Genomic DNA, 22,897 nt, shown 5'->3' with positions numbered 1-22,897 from the left:
TAATTGACTGGGAGGTATCAGGTTGTCCAAAGGTTTTGGGAAATGTGGGTATCAATAAGGACTCAGCAGAGAAAGGTGTGTTGTATCAGCCAAGTCAAAAGCAAATGTAGACAAGGCTGCTAGACCATAATAAGAACATATAAACATTACATGTTTAATGGATGATTGTTGGAATGCAAAATATTTCCCAAAAAAAGGCACCTACTGCGCATCATTGTGAATCCATATTATACATTATAAGTAAACACCACGGATACAAATGTTGGCTCCACTCACAAATAAAATCCCTCATTATGAATTGCATGTGATAATTGTTGCATCTGAAAAAAGAAAGGTGTTCAGTACTTCTTGAGTGCGATATTTATTATCTATTGTGAGTTTGGGGCAACTAACATCCAGGTTTAGGTACTTACTGCACTAAAACCCACATGTTCTGATACTTACTGGGCATTTATGCAGAAAATAATCGGTAGGCTTTACCTGCTGATATTTAACGCCCATCTCATGACTTCAGTATGTGCAGAAACAGGAGTAACTGCATGTTTGAGAATTTATCAGCCCACTCCTAATGTGGATCTTTATTGGTTATTTAGCACCCACAAACCTGCTCGTGTCTTTTGCATCGATAGTTCCATTCACACAAATGTATTAGATATTAGCCCTGTACTTAATCAATTAACAGAAGAGTATAGTGACTAGGAAGAGACACATAACAATTTAAGGTTATTTAAGGACTAATATGCTGTCATGTTGCCTGTGACTGGCCAACCCATGACTTGTAATTGTTTCTTCAACAGGATCAGGATAGTGTTTATTTCAGATGTATGTGCATCAATCTTCTCAATCTGTCAGAGAAGGTGTGTTTCCCACGCAGTCCAGGTGAAAATCACAGGCCAGGTCAGCTCCCATGATTTCCTATTGATTCACAGAAGAGGAGTGGGTTTCCACCGTCTTTGTGCACCGGCCACAGCACTCCATCAACTTGCCAAAAGCCATCAAGAACCTCAACAGCTGGATCATTGCAAGTACCAACACACTGGCTCCCCTCAAGTACAACACAACTCAAGCGCCTGACCACATGCCAGTTAGTACACAGAGTAACTACGACTGACAAAATCAATGCAAGCAACTGGGGCACAAATGGAGAACAGGCCAAAACACCACAGATAAAGACCTCTTCAAATCAGTCCTAAGACGCTCCCACCCACACATACGGAACACCAAGGGCACAGCTTTCACAGATCTCATTGACACCTGCACTAATAGCAGCAAGGACATCTTTGCCATCATCAAAGATTTCACAACGATTCCTGCTGCCACTAGCAACATACCACCCTCACAAGAAATTTGCAACAAGTTCTTGAAATTCTTCTGTAACAAAATCACTTCCATGTACAGCAACTTTGACCCTCAACTGGGCCTCACTACCATTGTAAGTCAGCTTCCTATCATGGCTGAAGAATGAACCTTGACCTTGTGGCCCACCGTCACCATGATTGAAATTGCTGCTATCATGAAGACCATCATGAAGACCCCTGCCCCCACCATGCCTTCACCAAAGGACTCCTACCGATCAATGAAGCACTAACACCCATCCTGAATGCCTTCCATCTACAGACCCAACTCCCTCCTATAATACCCAGCAAAGGTCTTAGAGAAACTAATCAGCCAACATCTAACACCCACCTCAGCAACCACCAGCTCCTTTACGCCATGCAGTCTGGATTCAGGACCAACCACAGTGCAGAAACCGCACTCATCGCTGCCACAGATGACATTCATTTGATCCTGGACAGAGGAGACATGGCATCCTCTTTCAGCCGTGGCCCGTGCAGGTAAGAGCGGTGGGGCCAGGTGGGGGGGGGGGGGGAGGAATTCGGTGGACAATGATGAGGGAGAAATAAATAAATAAATCATTTTCTTTCGTCATCATCTGTCAAAATCCCCCCACTCAGCCCCACCGCTCTTACCTCCCCAGGCCGCGGCTGTCCTCATTGTTCCGGACCTCTCTGCAGCACTTGACACAGTCTTGAACCCCATCCTAATCAGGTGCATTATGCAGCACTCATGGGAAGAGGAAAATGCCTCGTAGGATTGTTAAAAACATACCTGCCTGCAACGGAGACAAACTTGCAGCTTGGTGCAAGGGAGCCTATGTTGGCGCTAGGCTGTCAAACAGTAGCAGCGCAGGCATTAAGACAGGAATGCATGGTATTGCTTAAATAAGGTGCATTCCTGCCCTTTCATTTTGGCGTAGGGCAGCACAGCAAGGTGCCTTGCTGCACTGCCCTACCCCAAAATTCCATTAATTAGGCCCATACTCTCCCTCTTAGACAAGATCCCCAACACAAGAAACAAGTTCATTGCCTCCATGACAGAACTCGCAAGGTGAATGAAAGCCAGATGTCTGAAGCTTAGCACCAACAAGACAGAAGTCATGATTTTCAGTAAGAAGGTTCACCGTGGCACTCCAACTGGTGGCCGTCTGAGCTCAGACCCACACCTGCCCCAGCACCCATGGCAGGAACTTCAGAATAATCATTTATAGGAAACTTAACATAGCCACACAAATCAATGCTGACACTGCATCCTGCTTCCAAACCCTGAAGATGCTGACGAAGAACTTGAAACGGATCCCATGCAAGCACTCACGCCGTAATCATCTGCAAGTTGGACTATAGGAGCACCATGAACACTTAATGCAAATACTTGCTCTGCTTCAGATATTGTAGCTCTAAGATAGTGTTTGATAACATAGCTTTTTGAGCAAGCTTTTAAATACGTTCAAATTTACTCCCTAATAATTCCTATTTCTCATCACTTGATTTCAAGAGGTATTTAGAACTTTGAAGATTCTGTGCCAATAATTACAAGAAAATCAAACAAATACTTGAGGAGACAAAGAGAATTCAATGCATCTTTTCAAGACAAGGAGTGTGTAATTATTCATCCAAAAATGTGCTGTATGAGGAAATATCACTCACATAACGTATGTTTTGAATTGCTCCCGGAAAGAAAAAGAGCCAGGTGTTCTCCCCAAGAGTGCAAAGTACACATTGCGTGTTCTGGAAAAACCAGAATCAAGCCTCCAGGCAAAGTGTCCCTACAAAACCTGTGCTGCAAGTTCAATTAGTGTTGCTATAAAGGTGGGCAATTAACATCAAGCCTTTTAGGAGTCCACCATTAGACATCAAAATGGGTATCATGCTACAGTGTCAGTGTGAGCTTCTTCATATTCTTCTCAAATTGATTTCAATGTACCGCGTCACCGTTAACGGTGTTCACTGTATACGTGAACTATATACATTGAGTAATTAATTTGCTGATAACTTCTAGGGCTGTAACTGTGCCAGAACTGCTCAGGATTTGTAAACTCTGACTAAGGATATTTGGATGGGACTTTGACTTATGGACACCATTTTACCGAATAGGATTGATGGAGAAAGCGAAAAAATCTAAACACTTTGGAGACTGTATGCAATTCTCTCTTCTATATGGATATCTAGGTACTAAGGGCCTGGTTTAGATCTCGGCTAACTATAAAACCACTTTTCTCCTCTCTATCTCACATGCCATCCTTTATCACACTGGTAGATGCTGTATCACACAACAAGATAAAAGCATGTCTCTGGTCACTCGCATACAACAGCGAAACATTTTCTTCACCTGTGTTCACAACAAATACTATATTCTTCCAGCCACGCAAGCACCAAGGTGTAGCATGCTACTCATCCGATAATTGACTTTGGCGTCTTGTATTTTTGTACGAACTGCTATATAAACACCACAATACAATACAAAACAATTGTTCCATGCACTCAGTCATCTTTCCATCCATCCATCCATCCATCCATCCATCCATCCATCCATCAATCTATGCGCTCACCCATTTGACCATACATCAGTGCATTCATGCATTAGGTATCCATGAACTCAATCGCCTTTCCATGTATTCCCTCATCCACATGTTTACACATTCTCACTTTCAATCATTTATCCACTGAAACAAATATATACACGTCCAATCAATAAAGAAGCAGTTTCACTTAGAAATTGTTGGACCTATTTGTTTTGCCAATGCTTGTGATGTAAAGGTGACTGTCTGATCATCTTAAACAAAGGACCAGAGTGGATTAGAAGCTACTGATAGCTATCTCGCTGAAAGAGTTCCTGTCGGTCAGTATTGAGGTAGCGTATGGGACTTTACATTATACAGACGTTTTTCACAAGGACCTGTATTGAGCTTTGATATCTTTTTGTGTATTGCAGCATACCTTTGCAGCTTTGATCACTATTGTGTCTCTGTGTGTGTCTTACTAATTAAAATTGTATTGAATCTTTTTTAGGTTTCGCCTACTAGGCAGAACAAGTCACTTGTGTGACTTACCTTGGGTTTAGAGCCCACCCATTGCTTATCATTGGCTGCTTTATTGTCACTCTCTTATGCTTGATTTTTATTCATTGGCCTCATTACTTATGTTCTTCTATTGCTTACTTTTCAAGCCCTCCTATTTTTTGGTTAAGCACCCATGAGAGTGCATGTGTTTTCCAGCAGTCTCCCTCATGTGCTTTTCTCTCCCCCCTTCCACCTCGCTCCATGTTGCTGTCCCTTCTACCCTGGCCATCCATGAAGTGCTCACCCTTGTGTGCTTCTTTTCCCCCTGCTTTCTTGCTTGTTGTTGTAGTTGAAGATAAGCCACAGTTATGATGGGGCTGAGATGCCTGCTGGCTGCTCCTGGTGGTGCTTGTTCCAGGCTACTTAACAACTTACAATAAGTCTTCTTGAAATACCTCAACCAGTCTGGAGTCGATTACTACACTTGTGTGCAGCTCTTAGGGGTGCTGCTCCCCGCAGCTACACCCGGTTGCTGCCTCCTACCCAACCAACAATTTTTTTATAAATTTTTTTTTTTGCCAAGAACCAGGCAGCAATGTGTTGTTGACCTTTCTGACTTAAAGTAACCTTTCAGCTACTTCTATTTGTTTTCCTTTCTGCATCATTGTGTAGGTGCACATTCCTAATAGACCATGCATGCACCTATACAATGATGAAGTCACGCCTTTTTTGTTTTTAACTTTTCGCCACGCTTCATAGCATCTTACCAATGTTATACGGCAAGTCTGAAAGACACTAGCAAAGCCAGTCGTTCCCAAAGGCAAGACGTATTGAACTTGCCAATGCTTGTTTTTTAAAAATCATCTGTCTGTGCCCATTTGCTTACAGTACGAAGTACATTGTACCTCGAGCTCTCCTATGAAGCCTGTCGTCTGTGGTTATTACTAAATATTGTTTAGTCTTGGCAAGAGTAGAATGCTCAAAAAGTCTAAGCAGTGGGACTGCCACACATCGAACACATTTGGAAAAGAATGGTGGCTAAATGTGAGCTGAAAATTAAATCCACCTACTAACATATAGGCATGAAAAAAACACTCAAAGATGTGAGAAACGATTACAAATCTGTCAAACCTGATGACACTAATGTTCTTTGTCAAACATGAAATTTGTGGCTAGAGATGCCACAGCGTTTGGGGGTCAAATGATAAAGAAGGGGAATTCCATTTCTACCTGGAATAAGGGTTTACTCTGTTGTAGGGGTAGGTAGATAATCAAGGGATGGCTCACCAATACTGCAGAAATTGGGTTAGAAGGAAACAAAGGGAAGCTTAACTTAATAAATAAGAGGAAGAGATGGAAAGGCAAAGGACTTACTGATACATGGAATTGTTACCTTGGCAACAGGAGACCAGACATTTAAAAAGAGAATGAACAAAACGAAAGAACTTTGAGAAGCAGGATAAATCAAATTGTAAGTAAATTAGTAATCTTCTTTTTTGCGCTTTTGAGGTATACTAGAGGTATAAGCTCTGCAGTACGCACTTGGTAACTGCAATCACTCTTGAACAAGTTGGCGTCTTTGGTTTTAAGAAACACACAGACCAATTACAAAAATTCACAAATTTGGAAGGGGATGGAGTGTATTTATCAGTCTGTGTATCTGACAGAGGTTGGTATTGACATTTTGATTGATACATGCCTAGAAATTGAAGCGCTTTTGTGGTATATTAAAAAGTATTACAAATTAAAAAAATTAGAAAATGTAAAGTAAAAATAAGAACCAGAGGTGTGGATTCCAATAAGTGAAAAATATTGATTATATGTTTTTCATAAAATCTTTAATTAGACCCTGATGAAGTCCCTATAGGGAATGAAACATATTTAAGTATTATGGAATTGGATACTAAATAAAAAGAACTTTATATGCAAAAAGACACCATCTGGAAATTAATTGAGAAATGTGATACGGAAAATATTTGAAAAACAAAAGAGTGATTACAGAAACAAGCACTTTGAATTGGAAAGTTCAATGTGAACAAGGAAATTATGTTGCCCTCCTACTATTGAGAAAACAAACCCACAATCTTTATCTGTCGTTCAAAATGCCAGGCACCATTATAAGAGTATATTAGAAGAAAGGAAAATGGAGATAAGAACGAAATCATGGGAGGATATTTTAGCCGCAGCAATATCAAAGGATAATACTAAGTTCTGGGAGGTAGTAAACCATCCTTTTTTTGCCGATCATGACAGCCCAAAGGTTGAATCCCTAAACCCGCAAGATGAGTGGGTGAAACACTTCATTGGAATCTTTCAGTCAAGTGAAAGTGGCTCACAGGCTAATGACATCTCAAGCAGGAATTACATCCCAGACCCAGGCAAGCAGAGCTCTTTCATCCCCATAGAATTGAGCAAAGTAGTTTTGGCCATTACCAGTCTGCCCCTGGGAAAGCGCCAGGACTAGATGGGGTGGCAGTCGACTTTTTTAAAGCTAATGTTCAATTATGGGCTCATGCGTTAACAAATGTACTTTGGAGTGTTGCAGCCGGTCCCATCCCAGAGTTCTAAAAGTTGGCCATCATAGTCCCCATATTCAAATAAGGAGACAAACATTCACCCACATGCTATAGACCAATCTTCCTTATAGATTCAACTGTGAAAATTCTAGGGCATGTACTTCTGACTCACTTAGAGGCTTGGGTAGAAGAAAATAATATTTTGTACAAAGTCCACTTTGGTTTTAGACCAGTGATAGGAACTGTGGAACAAGCATTATATCTCCAGCTCATTGCGAGTTAATAAGTGATGGCAAAAGAGGGCCCTGAATATGGCTTTTATTGACCTAATGTGTCATGTGACTTGGACAATTGGGAAACTTATGTAAAATAATAGAGGACATGGGTGTTGATGGAAAACTTGTTAATCTATTACAACAATTGTGTCATGATCTAAAAGTTTTGGTGCGATTTGGGCCCCAAGTTGAAATCACTTCCCAAATAAGCTCGTCAAGAGGAGTGAGACAGGGCTGCATTTCAGCCCCTTTCCTGTTGTTACTTTACATAAATTGAATAAATGACAAATTAAAAAGGTTAGGAAGGGACCGCCCATAAATCGAAGACCAATCAATACTGATCCTCCTATACGCAGATGATGCAGTATTGATTGCCCGCATGGCTAATGGCCTGCAAGGTTTATTGGATCATTTTATGAGTTTTATGAATGAGTTAAACTTAAAAGTAAATTACTCTGAGTCCTATGTAATGACCTGTTGCAACATGAATACTAAAACAAAGCACTTTAAAATGGGGGGAGGGGGAACACGCCTGGAGAAGACAATACATGTTCATCATCTAGGGCTAACCTTTAGCTCAGCCCTCTTGTGGAAATTCCTCCTCCTGGTGAAAACACAACATCTGGGCAGGAACATTGAGGCCATCTTTCGATTTGCACAGAAACTAAGACATAAACCGATAGCCGAGATGGTAACTCTTTATAAAACAAAATGTACCCTGGCAGCCATGTACGGTGCAGAAGCTTTGGGGGCTTTATAAAGTAGAGGCACTCTAACATATGGAAAATGATTTCATGTGCAGATTGTCAACTATCCCCAAAAAGTATGCAAAGTGTGCTTGCCACGAGGAATTGGGTTTAATTTACGTAGAGGACACGATCGGCATAACCCCACTTCTCTTGTGGATTAAATGCTAGCAAAACCTAGAGGTGGCATTAGTAAGGTCATGCATCACCGACTATTTCTAGATAAGGCTATTAGGATACCCTGCATACTTAACCAGCACCTTTCTAAAATTGGGCCTAAGGGAAATGTTTTTAAATCCTCAAAATCTTGGTGCAAACAGTGAGGAGATGGTAGAGCAACATGTCTCCGAGTCCCTTCTGAATGAAAGATTATTGAGAATAATGCAAACAATCCGGACTGTTGACGATTACCTATTCAGAGTGGGTTGATAATCCCATTTACAGGTCGAACGTTGCGTTTTTTAGACAACATTTTATTAATTTTAAAGCTGCTTTCCCTTTTCAACGTGTCTGGCAGTACGACTTCTGTCCTTGCCTTTGTAATAATACTGCGAAACGAAGCACAGGGCACCATACATTGTTTTGTCCTCCATACTCAGCCCCAAGATCGTCCCTTTTAATCCCTGTGCTGCATAAGGCAAACATTAGACATTTCCGGATAGGCCTGGAATACTTACAAACACTGCCTTCTCTAGATATCTGCCATGCAGTGGTACATTTTATCAAGAGCGCATTAGCTGTCAGAAAACGCTATTAAATGTTATAGATATGATGATATCCAGATATTTGCTAAGCTTGGCTTACAATCCTAGGGACCTCGCAAGATGTTATGTTTTGTGAGGACGTGCATACATTTATGCTTTTATGATTTTCTTCACTTGTATTTTATGTGTTGATATTCTTTTGCTTGTAATGAGTTACACTTCTTTTTATTAAGGCTACTGTAATTGTATATGTGCATTTCCCCTAAAATCAATGTACATGAAAATGTTTTAATTGCTTTTATGGCTTATGCTGAATAAAGATTTTGAATCTGAACCTACTTAGACTGGCCGGCAGGGGTTTGAGCCTATGACCGGCAGTAAAGTACCGATAGTCATTTACCACGCCATCTCTTAATATATACTTATGGCTATCATACACATACCATGGTGTTTTGTTTTCATATACATGTTTAGATCACAGCAAGCGTTTCTGAAAATACCTTCCTGTGCGTCTTGTACAAGGGGCTGCGAAGTGGGACCTTGACTCCAAACTTCAAAGAAATTCTGTTTCTGTACGTTTATAAAACATTGAAAAATTCCCTAGCCAGCGGCGGCTCCTCCGCTAAGGCGGAGGAGCGTCGCCTCACTGCTCTGCGAGCAGAGCAAAAAGGCAACAAAAATGATAATAACTATTGTTATTAACATTTTCGTTTTCCTTCCTGCTTGGTTGAGGGGCAGATGGGGCTGGGCTGGCCAGTGTAGGGGGCAGGGGAAGGAGTGTTAAGCACACTCCAATTGCGCATGTCTGCTTGGTCTGCTCTCTTGGGCTGGCCAAACAATCCTGCGCACGTTACATCTTCCTCTCAAGGCTGTTTTACACAGCCTGGTGGGGAATATGCCTGGCCTCCAAGCCCCTGTCTGAGCGCCGAACCATGGCGCTCAGGCCAATCACAATGCTGCTGTAAGGCAGTGTTGTGAGTAGACAGGGATTCTGGAGGCAGTGTGCTTCCTGTTTGTGCCAGAAGATGACAGAGGCGGCGGTATCGGGCGGCACCCAGGTAAGTTCATTTAAAAAAACATATATATATTCCTCCCTTCGCTCCCCCACCTTCCCCCTGACTGACCACGCTCAGTAGCAGGCGCTACTGCCCTAAACACAAACAAGTCACAGCACAGAGAACAAAAAACAGACACCAAGGGGCCGATTATGATAGAGGATTTTCCGCCTCCTCCGGGCCGGCGGAAGCCACCGCCGGCCCGGAGGAGGCGGAAAATCCTCTGCGGAGTCACCAAAGACCCACCGCCGCATTACGATGGCTGGTGGGTCTTGGATTCTGTCCGCTGCTTTTCCGCCGCGGTCGGATTACAACCGCGGCGGAAAAGCTCTCCTTTGGCTGGCAGTGTCTATCAGACACCACCAGCCAAATTAGGAAGCATTAGTAAACATGCTTTTCCGCGGCGGTTTTTCCGCCGTGGAAAAGCATGTGTACTTTTGCTTTTGGGGGCCCGTTGCGGGCCCCCAGGGCGTAGGCGGGTGGGGGGTGCACATGGGGGGTACCTGTGGTACCCCCCAGCATTTACATGCACAAAGCGGCAGGCACCGCGCGGTGCCTGCCGCTTTGTGCATGTAAATGTTACACATGCACTTTTAACATTGCGGCGGGTGCTGCTTGAAGCAGCACCCGCCGCAATGTTAAATATCCAGGATGTGACCGCCAGGGTGGCGGTCACATCCTGATTTGCATGGAGGGACCTCCGCAGTCCATGCGGACGGTCCCTCCACCTCTGGGATGGCGGACGGACGCAAGTCCGTCCGCCATCCTAATCGGCCCCCAAGTATGGTGGTACACCTGTTAGGCAGTGCAAAGTCAAGATAAAGGGGATAATTTTTCGTTTTTCAGATGAGGAGAATTGCATAATTCAGTTCCCTGTGGTATCCCAAGTACCACAGGGGATTGATGAATTTTAAAAGGCGTGCTCGAACTTCTGAAATTCACCTGTCAGTCATACAAGACAGAAATACGCAGAGGTCCCAGGGGAGAAAAGTAGAATTGTGCCTGCTACACAGAGGCTAAAATCTCTGTATGTCAGGGACATTTCTTTTTTGTTCCTCAGAGAGAAGCCCCCTAGTTGGAGTTATTTCTGAGAAACAGATAAATGGCCTAGCTGGCCACCACCAGCGGCAACCGTTTAGGCAAATCTTTTTCACAAAAGTGCTCCTGTGTGGCGGAGTATTTTCAACAAAAATGCTAGATCAACTCTCGATTTGGTGGGCAAGGTGGAACCTGGATGGTGGAGGTGGAGCCTATACCACGGGAGTGACTGGGTGCTCTTGCCATCTAACCTAAAATGCCTTTCTAAGTCCTCACTTCTCTAAAAAAACAAGCACTGGCAAGGTCAATCGGTCTGCACTGTTTGCCAACCTTTTGGCTTTGACACTGCTTATGTTTGCTATAGTTTTAATAAAAAAAAGTTATTGTTAAGGGATCTGCTGCTTTAAAAATATGTTTTTGGTCTTATAAAGCACTTATGGTAATACTAGTCTCTGCCACTGAAGGGAACTATGTTGGTCCTCATTACAATGAGACCCGGAAAGCCTCCGACAGCAGGTCAGAGGCTTTTCGGGTCTCATTGCGGGTTTCACTTCCGATGTAGCAGGTCAAAAGTGAAACCGGACAGTTATTCTGGCTGGATTCTGATGGACTCAAGGAGCCCGTAGCCAGTCGGAGGCCTGCCCCTAATCCCTATGGATGGCATTTCTGCCGTCGGCATTACGATGTCGGTTTCAGACAGACTTTCCATGTCGGGGTTTTCGACATGGAGAGCCTGTCGGAAAGTGACATTGGGGTCCCTTAGCAGGGCCCCCCTCACCTTGTGGTCTCCGTTGGGGGTTGAAGGGGCACCTATGGTGCTCCCCTGTTAATCTCTGCACTGTATGGAAGGCACCCTGAGGCCACGCAGTGCAGGGATAAACACATCCTCCCATTTCTCCATGGGAGCTTGTGCTACGGCTGGTTTACGGCTGCAGCACAAGCTCCCATAGACAAATGAGAGTATGCAACCGCACCATGTGCAGTCACATTGTAATGCTGCGTTCAGGACCGCCAACTGGAGGTCGATCAGTCCCGATTCCGCAACAGTGTCGAGGGGACATGAGTCAACGCAACATTGTAATGAGGGCCTTAGTGTGGGGATGTGCTCCTTTTAAGAGGGCAGAATGCTCTCACAGTGAAATTAGTAAGTGGCTGATTTGGGCTGACTCATTGACCATGTTGTATGCTGTCGTTGGCGATAGAAAAATGTGAATCACACACCAACACCAATGGATGAAGAGGGCTGCCTGAAAGCTCCTGTAAGTAAGTGTATTATATATGTAATTTTACTGAAATGAAAAAGTCTTAGTTAACGCCAGACCTTAAAAGGAAGTGTCTGCACGGGAACCAATTCCAAAACTGCAAAGCGGAATAATGGAATTGAGATTACATTTGAATCTGGAAAAAAATGTCTATAAAGGACAAACTAACAGTGTTTAAAATGTCACAAATATTTGGGGTAGGGTGCAGTAAGCCTGAGAAGATTGTAATGATGTTTCTGATAAGTGTAAGATGAATATTTTTGGTGGAAAGGCACCAGCAGGATTTAGGACTCTGTGAACGGTGGGAGATGGGGGGAGGGGTTGGTGTGGGGCGGGGGACTTCTAGCTAGACCACAAACCTAGGTAGAAAAACAATAGAGCCCTGTGATACCATTCAGGACTGTTAAGAAAGAACCACAATATTTGTGGGTGGTGATTCATATCAAGTAGTGGCATGGAGTTCTGAGAATAGATGAGAGTGCAGCTGCTTACTACAATTAAGGAGAGTTGGAGCACGTCTGATATTGACAGGGAAGTTGTTCCATATTCCAGGAGTATGAAAAATGCAAGGCCTCTTGTTTCCGCTTTCTTGCAGTTACTGTTTTTTCCAGCTTCATTTTGGCCATGTTTCTTATGCACTGCTGTTCACCTAACTTGGTTAAATTCTGAACAATGCATGCAGGTGTGCTGTTTAGTTGCGTCAGGGGTGCGGAGATGTGGTCAAACTTCTATCAGCCTTATTAGGAGACATGCTGCAGGGAGAAGGATGGTTTCAAAATGGACAATGATTAGGTCAGGGAAGTTTTGGAGCAAAGCGTTGCCTTCATCCAGGTACAAGCGTTCTAATGCTTGGACTGTTGTTCAGAAGCTGGATTCACGGAAGAAAAATTCCACTTTATTCAGAATAGAAAGCTGTTCTTATGCTTTCTTGGTTTTACTAGAAATGTGTTCTTTAAAGCAAAACTTAGTGTCAAGGGGGAATCCAAGTGACCTTGTGTTGGCTGTCAGCTGAGGGTGAAGGATTCCAGGTATACTGCGGAGAGCCAAGCGTGAATTTGTGATTGCCTGTTGCTATTGGTCAATAGAAGGAATTCTGGCTTGGAAAGATTACGTTTCAGGTAGGTGTTGAATATCCAGTTCTGAATGAGCTCAAGGCAAGTTCTGAGTCACTGAATGTCATGTGAAGCAGTGATTTTCAAGTAGGGCTAGTGTCATCACAGTTTTGATGGATGCTGATGCAGGGGTAAATGAATAGGGTTCCAAAAGGTTCCATGTAGAGTTCAAAGATGAATGGGAACCAGATGGAACCCCAGGGTACGCTGTAAGAGATAGGTCATTTGTGGGATCGTGAAGCTCCACTGGGGATGTATAAGTGGTGTTTTGTGATGTAGGAGTTGAAACACCGTTAGGTCTGGGAGGTCTGTAGATCAGGCTGTAAGTAGTTGTCTTTGATGGGGAGCATGGGAAGTGGCTGGTGAGTCATTCTGGATCACTTAGGGTGCAGGGCCAGTTGGACTTGTGGGTGACATCTCGCCCTCAACATATCTTGTTGCTGCAGTCTCCAGATTGGATGCTGTAGTGTGTGGAGATGATGATGTCTTCGATGTGTGTGAATGTGGATGTAATCCAGGTCTCTGTCATAAACAGTAAATCCAGGTTGCTTTGTGTGACCATGTTTGCAATGTCAGGTGCATGGAGGACTGTACAGTACTTGTTTACAAGAATGAGTTGAAGTATTTACTCAGGTGGTCGCATGTATGCTCTGGTGTAAGGGATGGTTCCTGTGGTTGATGTGCGGGTTTGGTATCAGTGATTTCACCATCTGGGTATTGATGTGGGAATAGGCTTGTTGAATGAGGCACGTATAAAAGACTTAACCTAGAGGTAGGAGGTCTGGACTATAACAATCCTGACCCTAACAGGATCAAAAGGTTGATTTCCTTGTCTTTTTCTCACCTTAATCTGAGTACCTATGTGTAAGGACACCCTGTCGAGGTATTTAATATTCTAAGCAGTTGGCTGAGGTGGTAAGGTCCTAATTGACTGGGAGGTATCAGGTTGTCCAAAGGTTTTGGGAAATGTGGGTATCAATAAGGACTCAGCAGAGAAAGGTGTGTTGTATCAGCCAAGTCAAAAGCAAATGTAGACAAGGCTGCTAGACCATAATAAGAACATATAAACATTACATGTTTAATGGATGATTGTTGGAATGCAAAATATTTCCCAAAAAAGGCACCTACTGCGCATCATTGTGAATCCATATTATACATTATAAGTAAACACCACGGATACAAATGTTGGCTCCACTCACAAATAAAATCCCTCATTATGAATTGCATGTGATAATTGTTGCATCTGAAAAAAGAAAGGTGTTCAGTACTTCTTGAGTGCGATATTTATTATCTATTGTGAGTTTGGGGCAACTAACATCCAGGTTTAGGTACTTACTGCACTAAAACCCACATGTTCTGATACTTACTGGGCATTTATGCAGAAAATAATCGGTAGGCTTTACCTGCTGATATTTAACGCCCATCTCATGACTTCAGTATGTGCAGAAACAGGAGTAACTGCATGTTTGAGAATTTATCAGCCCACTCCTAATGTGGATCTTTATTGGTTATTTAGCACCCACAAACCTGCTCGTGTCTTTTGCATCGATAGTTCCATTCACACAAATGTATTAGATATTAGCCCTGTACTTAATCAATTAACAGAAGAGTATAGTGACTAGGAAGAGACACATAACAATTTAAGGTTATTTAAGGACTAATATGCTGTCATGTTGCCTGTGACTGGCCAACCCATGACTTGTAATTGTTTCTTCAACAGGATCAGGATAGTGTTTATTTCAGATGTATGTGCATCAATCTTCTCAATCTGTCAGAGAAGGTGTGTTTCCCACGCAGTCCAGGTGAAAATCACAGGCCAGGTCAGCTCCCATGATTTCCTATTGATTCACAGAAGAGGAGTGGGTTTCCACCGTCTTTGTGCACCGGCCACAGCACTCCATCAACTTGCCAAAAGCCATCAAGAACCTCAACAGCTGGATCATTGCAAGTACCAACACACTGGCTCCCCTCAAGTACAACACAACTCAAGCGCCTGACCACATGCCAGTTAGTACACAGAGTAACTACGACTGACAAAATCAATGCAAGCAACTGGGGCACAAATGGAGAACAGGCCAAAACACCACAGATAAAGACCTCTTCAAATCAGTCCTAAGACGCTCCCACCCACACATACGGAACACCAAGGGCACAGCTTTCACAGATCTCATTGACACCTGCACTAATAGCAGCAAGGACATCTTTGCCATCATCAAAGATTTCACAACGATTCCTGCTGCCACTAGCAACATACCACCCTCACAAGAAATTTGCAACAAGTTCTTGAAATTCTTCTGTAACAAAATCACTTCCATGTACAGCAACTTTGACCCTCAACTGGGCCTCACTACCATTGTAAGTCAGCTTCCTATCATGGCTGAAGAATGAACCTTGACCTTGTGGCCCACCGTCACCATGATTGAAATTGCTGCTATCATGAAGACCATCATGAAGACCCCTGCCCCCACCATGCCTTCACCAAAGGACTCCTACCGATCAATGAAGCACTAACACCCATCCTGAATGCCTTCCATCTACAGACCCAACTCCCTCCTATAATACCCAGCAAAGGTCTTAGAGAAACTAATCAGCCAACATCTAACACCCACCTCAGCAACCACCAGCTCCTTTACGCCATGCAGTCTGGATTCAGGACCAACCACAGTGCAGAAACCGCACTCATCGCTGCCACAGATGACATTCATTTGATCCTGGACAGAGGAGACATGGCATCCTCTTTCAGCCGTGGCCCGTGCAGGTAAGAGCGGTGGGGCCAGGTGGGGGGGGGGGGGGAGGAATTCGGTGGACAATGATGAGGGAGAAATAAATAAATAAATCATTTTCTTTCGTCATCATCTGTCAAAATCCCCCCACTCAGCCCCACCGCTCTTACCTCCCCAGGCCGCGGCTGTCCTCATTGTTCCGGACCTCTCTGCAGCACTTGACACAGTCTTGAACCCCATCCTAATCAGGTGCATTATGCAGCACTCATGGGAAGAGGAAAATGCCTCGTAGGATTGTTAAAAACATACCTGCCTGCAACGGAGACAAACTTGCAGCTTGGTGCAAGGGAGCCTATGTTGGCGCTAGGCTGTCAAACAGTAGCAGCGCAGGCATTAAGACAGGAATGCATGGTATTGCTTAAATAAGGTGCATTCCTGCCCTTTCATTTTGGCGTAGGGCAGCACAGCAAGGTGCCTTGCTGCACTGCCCTACCCCAAAATTCCATTAATTAGGCCCATACTCTCCCTCTTAGACAAGATCCCCAACACAAGAAACAAGTTCATTGCCTCCATGACAGAACTCGCAAGGTGAATGAAAGCCAGATGTCTGAAGCTTAGCACCAACAAGACAGAAGTCATGATTTTCAGTAAGAAGGTTCACCGTGGCACTCCAACTGGTGGCCGTCTGAGCTCAGACCCACACCTGCCCCAGCACCCATGGCAGGAACTTCAGAATAATCATTTATAGGAAACTTAACATAGCCACACAAATCAATGCTGACACTGCATCCTGCTTCCAAACCCTGAAGATGCTGACGAAGAACTTGAAACGGATCCCATGCAAGCACTCACGCCGTAATCATCTGCAAGTTGGACTATAGGAGCACCATGAACACTTAATGCAAATACTTGCTCTGCTTCAGATATTGTAGCTCTAAGATAGTGTTTGATAACATAGCTTTTTGAGCAAGCTTTTAAATACGTTCAAATTTACTCCCTAATAATTCCTATTTCTCATCACTTGATTTCAAGAGGTATTTAGAACTTTGAAGATTCTGTGCCAATAATTACAAGAAAATCAAACAAATACTTGAGGAGACAAAGAGAATTCAATGCATCTTTTCAAGACAAGGAGTGTGTAATTATTCATCCAAAAATGTGCTGTATGAGGAAATATCACTCACATAACGTATGTTTTGAATTGCTCCCGGAAAGAAAAAGAGCCAGGTGTTCTCCCCAAGAGTGCAAAGTACACATTGCGTGTTCTGGAAAAACCAGAATCAAGCCTCCAGGCAAAGTGTCCCTACAAAACCTGTGCTGCAAGTTCAATTAGTGTTGCTATAAAGGTGGGCAATTAACATCAAGCCTTTTAGGAGTCCACCATTAGACATCAAAATGGGTATCATGCTACAGTGTCAGTGTGAGCTTCTTCATATTCTTCTCAAATTGATTTCAATGTACCGCGTCACCGTTAACGGTGTTCACTGTATACGTGAACTATATACATTGAGTAATTAATTTGCTGATAACTTCTAGGGCTGTAACTGTGCCAGAACTGCTCAGGATTTGTAAACTCTGACTAAGGATATTTGGATGGGACTTTGACTTATGGACACCATTTTACCGAATAGGATTGATGGAGAAAGCGAAAAAATCTAAACACTTTGGAGACTGTATGCAATTCTCTCTTCCATATGGATATCTAGGTACTAAGGGCCTGGTTTAGATCTCGGCTAACTATAAAACCACTTTTCTCCTCTCTATCTCACATGCCATCCTTTATCACACTGGTAGATGCTGTATCACACAACAAGATAAAAGCATGTCTCTGGTCACTCGCATACAACAGCGAAACATTTTCTTCACCTGTGTTCACAACAAATACTATATTCTTCCAGCCACGCAAGCACCAAGGTGTAGCATGCTACTCATCCGATAATTGACTTTGGCGTCTTGTATTTTTGTACGAACTGCTATATAAACACCACAATACAATACAAAACAATTGTTCCATGCACTCAGTCATCTTTCCATCCATCCATCCATCCATCCATCCATCCATCCATCCATCAATCTATGCGCTCACCCATTTGACCATACATCAGTGCATTCATGCATTAGGTATCCATGAACTCAATCGCCTTTCCATGTATTCCCTCATCCACATGTTTACACATTCTCACTTTCAATCATTTATCCACTGAAACAAATATATACACGTCCAATCAATAAAGAAGCAGTTTCACTTAGAAATTGTTGGACCTATTTGTTTTGCCAATGCTTGTGATGTAAAGGTGACTGTCTGATCATCTTAAACAAAGGACCAGAGTGGATTAGAAGCTACTGATAGCTATCTCGCTGAAAGAGTTCCTGTCGGTCAGTATTGAGGTAGCGTATGGGACTTTACATTATACAGACGTTTTTCACAAGGACCTGTATTGAGCTTTGATATCTTTTTGTGTATTGCAGCATACCTTTGCAGCTTTGATCACTATTGTGTCTCTGTGTGTGTCTTACTAATTAAAATTGTATTGAATCTTTTTTAGGTTTCGCCTACTAGGCAGAACAAGTCACTTGTGTGACTTACCTTGGGTTTAGAGCCCACCCATTGCTTATCATTGGCTGCTTTATTGTCACTCTCTTTTGCTTGATTTTTATTCATTGGCCTCATTACTTATGTTCTTCTATTGCTTACTTTTCAAGCCCTCCTATTTTTTGGTTAAGCACCCATGAGAGTGCATGTGTTTTCCAGCAGTCTCCCTCATGTGCTTTTCTCTCCCCCCTTCCACCTCGCTCCATGTTGCTGTCCCTTCTACCCTGGCCATCCATGAAGTGCTCACCCTTGTGTGCTTCTTTTCCCCCTGCTTTCTTGCTTGTTGTTGTAGTTGAAGATAAGCCACAGTTATGATGGGGCTGAGATGCCTGCTGGCTGCTCCTGGTGGTGCTTGTTCCAGGCTACTTAACAACTTACAATAAGTCTTCTTGAAATACCTCAACCAGTCTGGAGTCGATTACTACACTTGTGTGCAGCTCTTAGGGGTGCTGCTCCCCGCAGCTACACCCGGTTGCTGCCTCCTACCCAACCAACAATTTTTTTATAAATTTTTTTTTTTGCCAAGAACCAGGCAGCAATGTGTTGTTGACCTTTCTGACTTAAAGTAACCTTTCAGCTACTTCTATTTGTTTTCCTTTCTGCATCATTGTGTAGGTGCACATTCCTAATAGACCATGCATGCACCTATACAATGATGAAGTCACGCCTTTTTTGTTTTTAACTTTTCGCCACGCTTCATAGCATCTTACCAATGTTATACGGCAAGTCTGAAAGACACTAGCAAAGCCAGTCGTTCCCAAAGGCAAGACGTATTGAACTTGCCAATGCTTGTTTTTTAAAAATCATCTGTCTGTGCCCATTTGCTTACAGTACGAAGTACATTGTACCTCGAGCTCTCCTATGAAGCCTGTCGTCTGTGGTTATTACTAAATATTGTTTAGTCTTGGCAAGAGTAGAATGCTCAAAAAGTCTAAGCAGTGGGACTGCCACACATCGAACACATTTGGAAAAGAATGGTGGCTAAATGTGAGCTGAAAATTAAATCCACCTACTAACATATAGGCATGAAAAAAACACTCAAAGATGTGAGAAACGATTACAAATCTGTCAAACCTGATGACACTAATGTTCTTTGTCAAACATGAAATTTGTGGCTAGAGATGCCACAGCGTTTGGGCAATCCTTCCCTTGAGCTGCTTACACCCCAAGACGTGCTTATTTGTGAATGCATAGATGCCTGACATTAGCAACACGACACACCAACCTCTAGGGGAAGGGGATGGCAGGTAGTGCAAGAGAAACCCATGCCCTTAAATCCTTTGGCCAACTGTGATGATAGACTCAGTGACTGTGCTAGAATGCCTTCAACTAATGTCTTTAGCAACTATGTTTATGAGTGTTATGACCAGTAGAAGCAGCCACAATAGATCATGCTTTACAGCATCGTGTCAATCAAAAAAGTGAGAGGGATAATAAAAGTGGTGTAAAATAAAATGTAATTCTAAAAAGTTAACAGAGCTAAGCCTGGCTCCGAAACTTGGCCCGACAATTGATACTGAGCGTCGAGCAGAAGGATAGCTGCCGCTTCCTTCAAGGTCGCTGTGCTGAGGCATTGGAAGGGCATGGCCAGAGGCATCAAAGGGCAAGCCGGGTGTAGTCGTTGTTATCCCTGACTATGCTCAACGCAATAGCAAGAAAGCTTCTGTTCACTCACCTTGATGATGTTCAACAGCTCTCCCCTATCAATGCAGCCGTTGCCGTCCACGTCATACAGTTTAAAGTACCACCGCAGTTTCTGCTCAACCTTGCCCTTGAGGACCAGACTCAGAGCTGCCACGTACTCCATGAAGTCCATGTATCCATCCTGCGCGACGAAAGAGAGATAAACACTTACTGGTGCCACTTCTGGATAAAAGACAACACATGTGTGCATGATCACAGATAATGCTCACCAGCACATCGTGTGTGCCCTACCCAGGCTTTTTAAAAATCCATCAATTTCTGCTGGAAGCCTGTTCCATGCATTCACTACTTTTCATGAAAATTTAACTAATACCTTCCTGGTACCCCATGTTGAGTATTCAAGTATTCTTCAGATGTAACATGCTCCATTTGTGAGCTTGTTTAAAATGTAAAAAGCTCAAAAGTCAACCCTGCCTTCTTGAGATGCCAAACACTTAATATGCATGTGTGCTACCGCAGGCTTAACATGAACATGTATTGATTATGTTATTTACACTGTAACACCTCGAAGGGGTATTACTTTTTGATGTGAGTCATACAATCATTTCATAAAATGTTATAATTTTTTAGAACACCCTTTTATTTTAAAATGTAATTCTGTTTGATGTACAATATTCAATCAAGAATACGTGTTATATATATATATATATATATATTTTTTTCTTTTAATTAATATTTGTTTTAATTTTTAAACATGACACAAGAATCATTTTCCTAAAATGGCCACCATACAACAGCCAACATGTGTTTCGAGGAGTTTTTCTCTTCTGTTTCCTCAGGGCTGTGAACGAAGATTGAAATTGATACAAAGAAATCCACCCTCGCCCACCCCTTCTTACATCACAAGCGTTGCCTGCGAGCAGTGGCGCAAAGCCCAGGGAGCAGAGCATTCTCATCCCCTAGCATCCACCACCGTGCAAGCTCAGTGGCTGTCACCTCTCTTCATATATACGCTCATCTTCCATTCTCTCAATCCTTGTCCAATTGTTGAGGATCAAAATGTGTGCAGCGTCCTGCTGCTGCAAGGGAGAGCTGTGGTTCCGCGGCCAGAGCGGCTAACTCCTGAGCATTGATTTCAAGGTTAGATCCCTGCCGCCAGCAGCAGTCCAGCTCAGCATCATGTGACTCTGTGCAATAGCTCACTTACAGCCTGATTCATGTAGGTAAATTGCACTCGCAAAGGGCCAGATTCTGAGAATCTGGCCCTTTGCGAGTGCGATTTTTGCATTTGGTATTCATGATACCAAATGCAAAAATCGCTATTTAAGAAGTCGCAAATATGCGAGGAATAGCATTTAAGGAATCTCTAATAGAGATTCCTCAAATGCTATTCATGAAACATCAAGAAATAGCGATTTTGAACTTTTGGGGCCGCTATTTACCGACAGGTCAGACCTGTCGGTAAATAGCAAAAACTCAGAAAAATGCTTTTAAAAGCATTTTTCAAAGTTGCATGTAGCACACACACATGTCCTTTGGACATGTGTGTGCGCAACACCTGTCCAAAAGTGCATTTTAGGGGTGCTACAGGGCGTCCTTTGGACACCCCTGGCACCCTTAAAATCGCTATCTTAGTTGCGAGTAGCAAATTGCTACTCGCAAATCCCCATTCATTCTTATGGGCCTCTTGGCCCATAGGAATGAATGGGGAGTATTTGCGAGAAGCAAATTGCTACTCGCAAATAAAGAACATGTAGGAATCGCTATTTAAGTAGCTATTCCTACATGAATGCCGTTTTGCGTGTCCTCAATAGCGAATCGCTATGATTCGCTATTAGGGACACGCAAAACGGCATGTACATGAATCAGGCTGTTAATCTCCCCGATGATCCCCAGCATCTAAAAACCCTTATGGGAGTGATATGTTCGCTCTTTACAAATTGACTTATTATTATTATTAAGACTCCTGTGGCCCCCTATCAAGTATTCGCCTCTCAAGAATGAATCTGTTGATCTCTCAAGAATGTCTCAAAGTGATTCCTGCCATGAGGAAACTGTTTAGTGAACAATCTTCCACACTGCAAGGTGCTACATGCACTGCCCCCACGGAATGTGGGAAAAATAGATCCATGTGGTCACCCAAGAGAAAGAGATGCCTGCCATTCACACACATAGTCGAGGGGACCCATAATCTTCCCCTGCATGGTGAAAAAATTAACTGCTCAGCCCGGGCCGGACTGGCCATAGTGGGCTCTGGGCAATCCCCCGGTGTGCCGCACGGGTGGGTGCCGTTTTTATGGGGGGCCCCTGGGGCCGTTTTTGTTACAGGGCTGTTTTTGCAGCATAGCTGCAAAATCGGCCCTGTACCAATATCGGCCAACAAAAACCGGCCCCGGCAAAGAGCTTGGTGACACCTCCAACACCCCCCCCCCGAGTGGGGATGGGGTGTGGTCGAGCACTTTCCCAGGGCCGGTTGTGGTCCCCAGTCCGCAGCTCTGCAGAACAATGTCTTCACCTTACAATTGAAAAAGTACGACAAGAAGTTAATTTGTATCACTGAGGAGTTAACACAAGGCTGGTAACGTCAAAGGGAAATCTAAAAATGAACGGTGTAACTGCACCCATAGGGACATCTAGAGTAATGATTTGTGGTAATACGCTGGCCCAGATTTGATGACACTTTGCTCCGGGTTGTGCCACAAAAGTGATATCAACTGGTGCAAAGTGTAGAAATGAGAGCCCAGATTTCACTTTCCGCCATGTTTGTGTTACTTCTGTAATGCACACCCAGCGTAAATTATTTTCGTGATATTTACTTTCCACGGAACAGCAGGATTTGCATTGAAAAGTTGGCAAAAGCAACACAAACTAGTTATATACACCACTTTATGCA

At 43.3% G+C, this 22,897-nt stretch overlaps 1 protein-coding gene across 1 annotated transcript in view; it reads right to left on the bottom strand.

The window, feature by feature from the left end:
• Window positions 1-22,897, bottom strand: part of GUCA1A (guanylate cyclase activator 1A) — a 104,768-nt gene that overhangs the window by 45,669 nt on the left and 36,202 nt on the right. Inside the window, exon 2 of the mRNA XM_078641276.1 lies at window positions 20,036-20,185. Within this exon, the coding sequence (XP_078497402.1) occupies window positions 20,036-20,185 (150 nt within the window). The remainder of the gene's footprint in view (window positions 1-20,035; window positions 20,186-22,897) is intronic.

This window comes from Lissotriton helveticus, chromosome 5_1, assembly GCF_964261635.1.
Source record: "Lissotriton helveticus chromosome 5_1, aLisHel1.1, whole genome shotgun sequence".
Taxonomy (NCBI): domain Eukaryota; kingdom Metazoa; phylum Chordata; class Amphibia; order Caudata; family Salamandridae; genus Lissotriton; species Lissotriton helveticus.
This window is presented reverse-complemented; position numbering and strand designations above follow the sequence as displayed.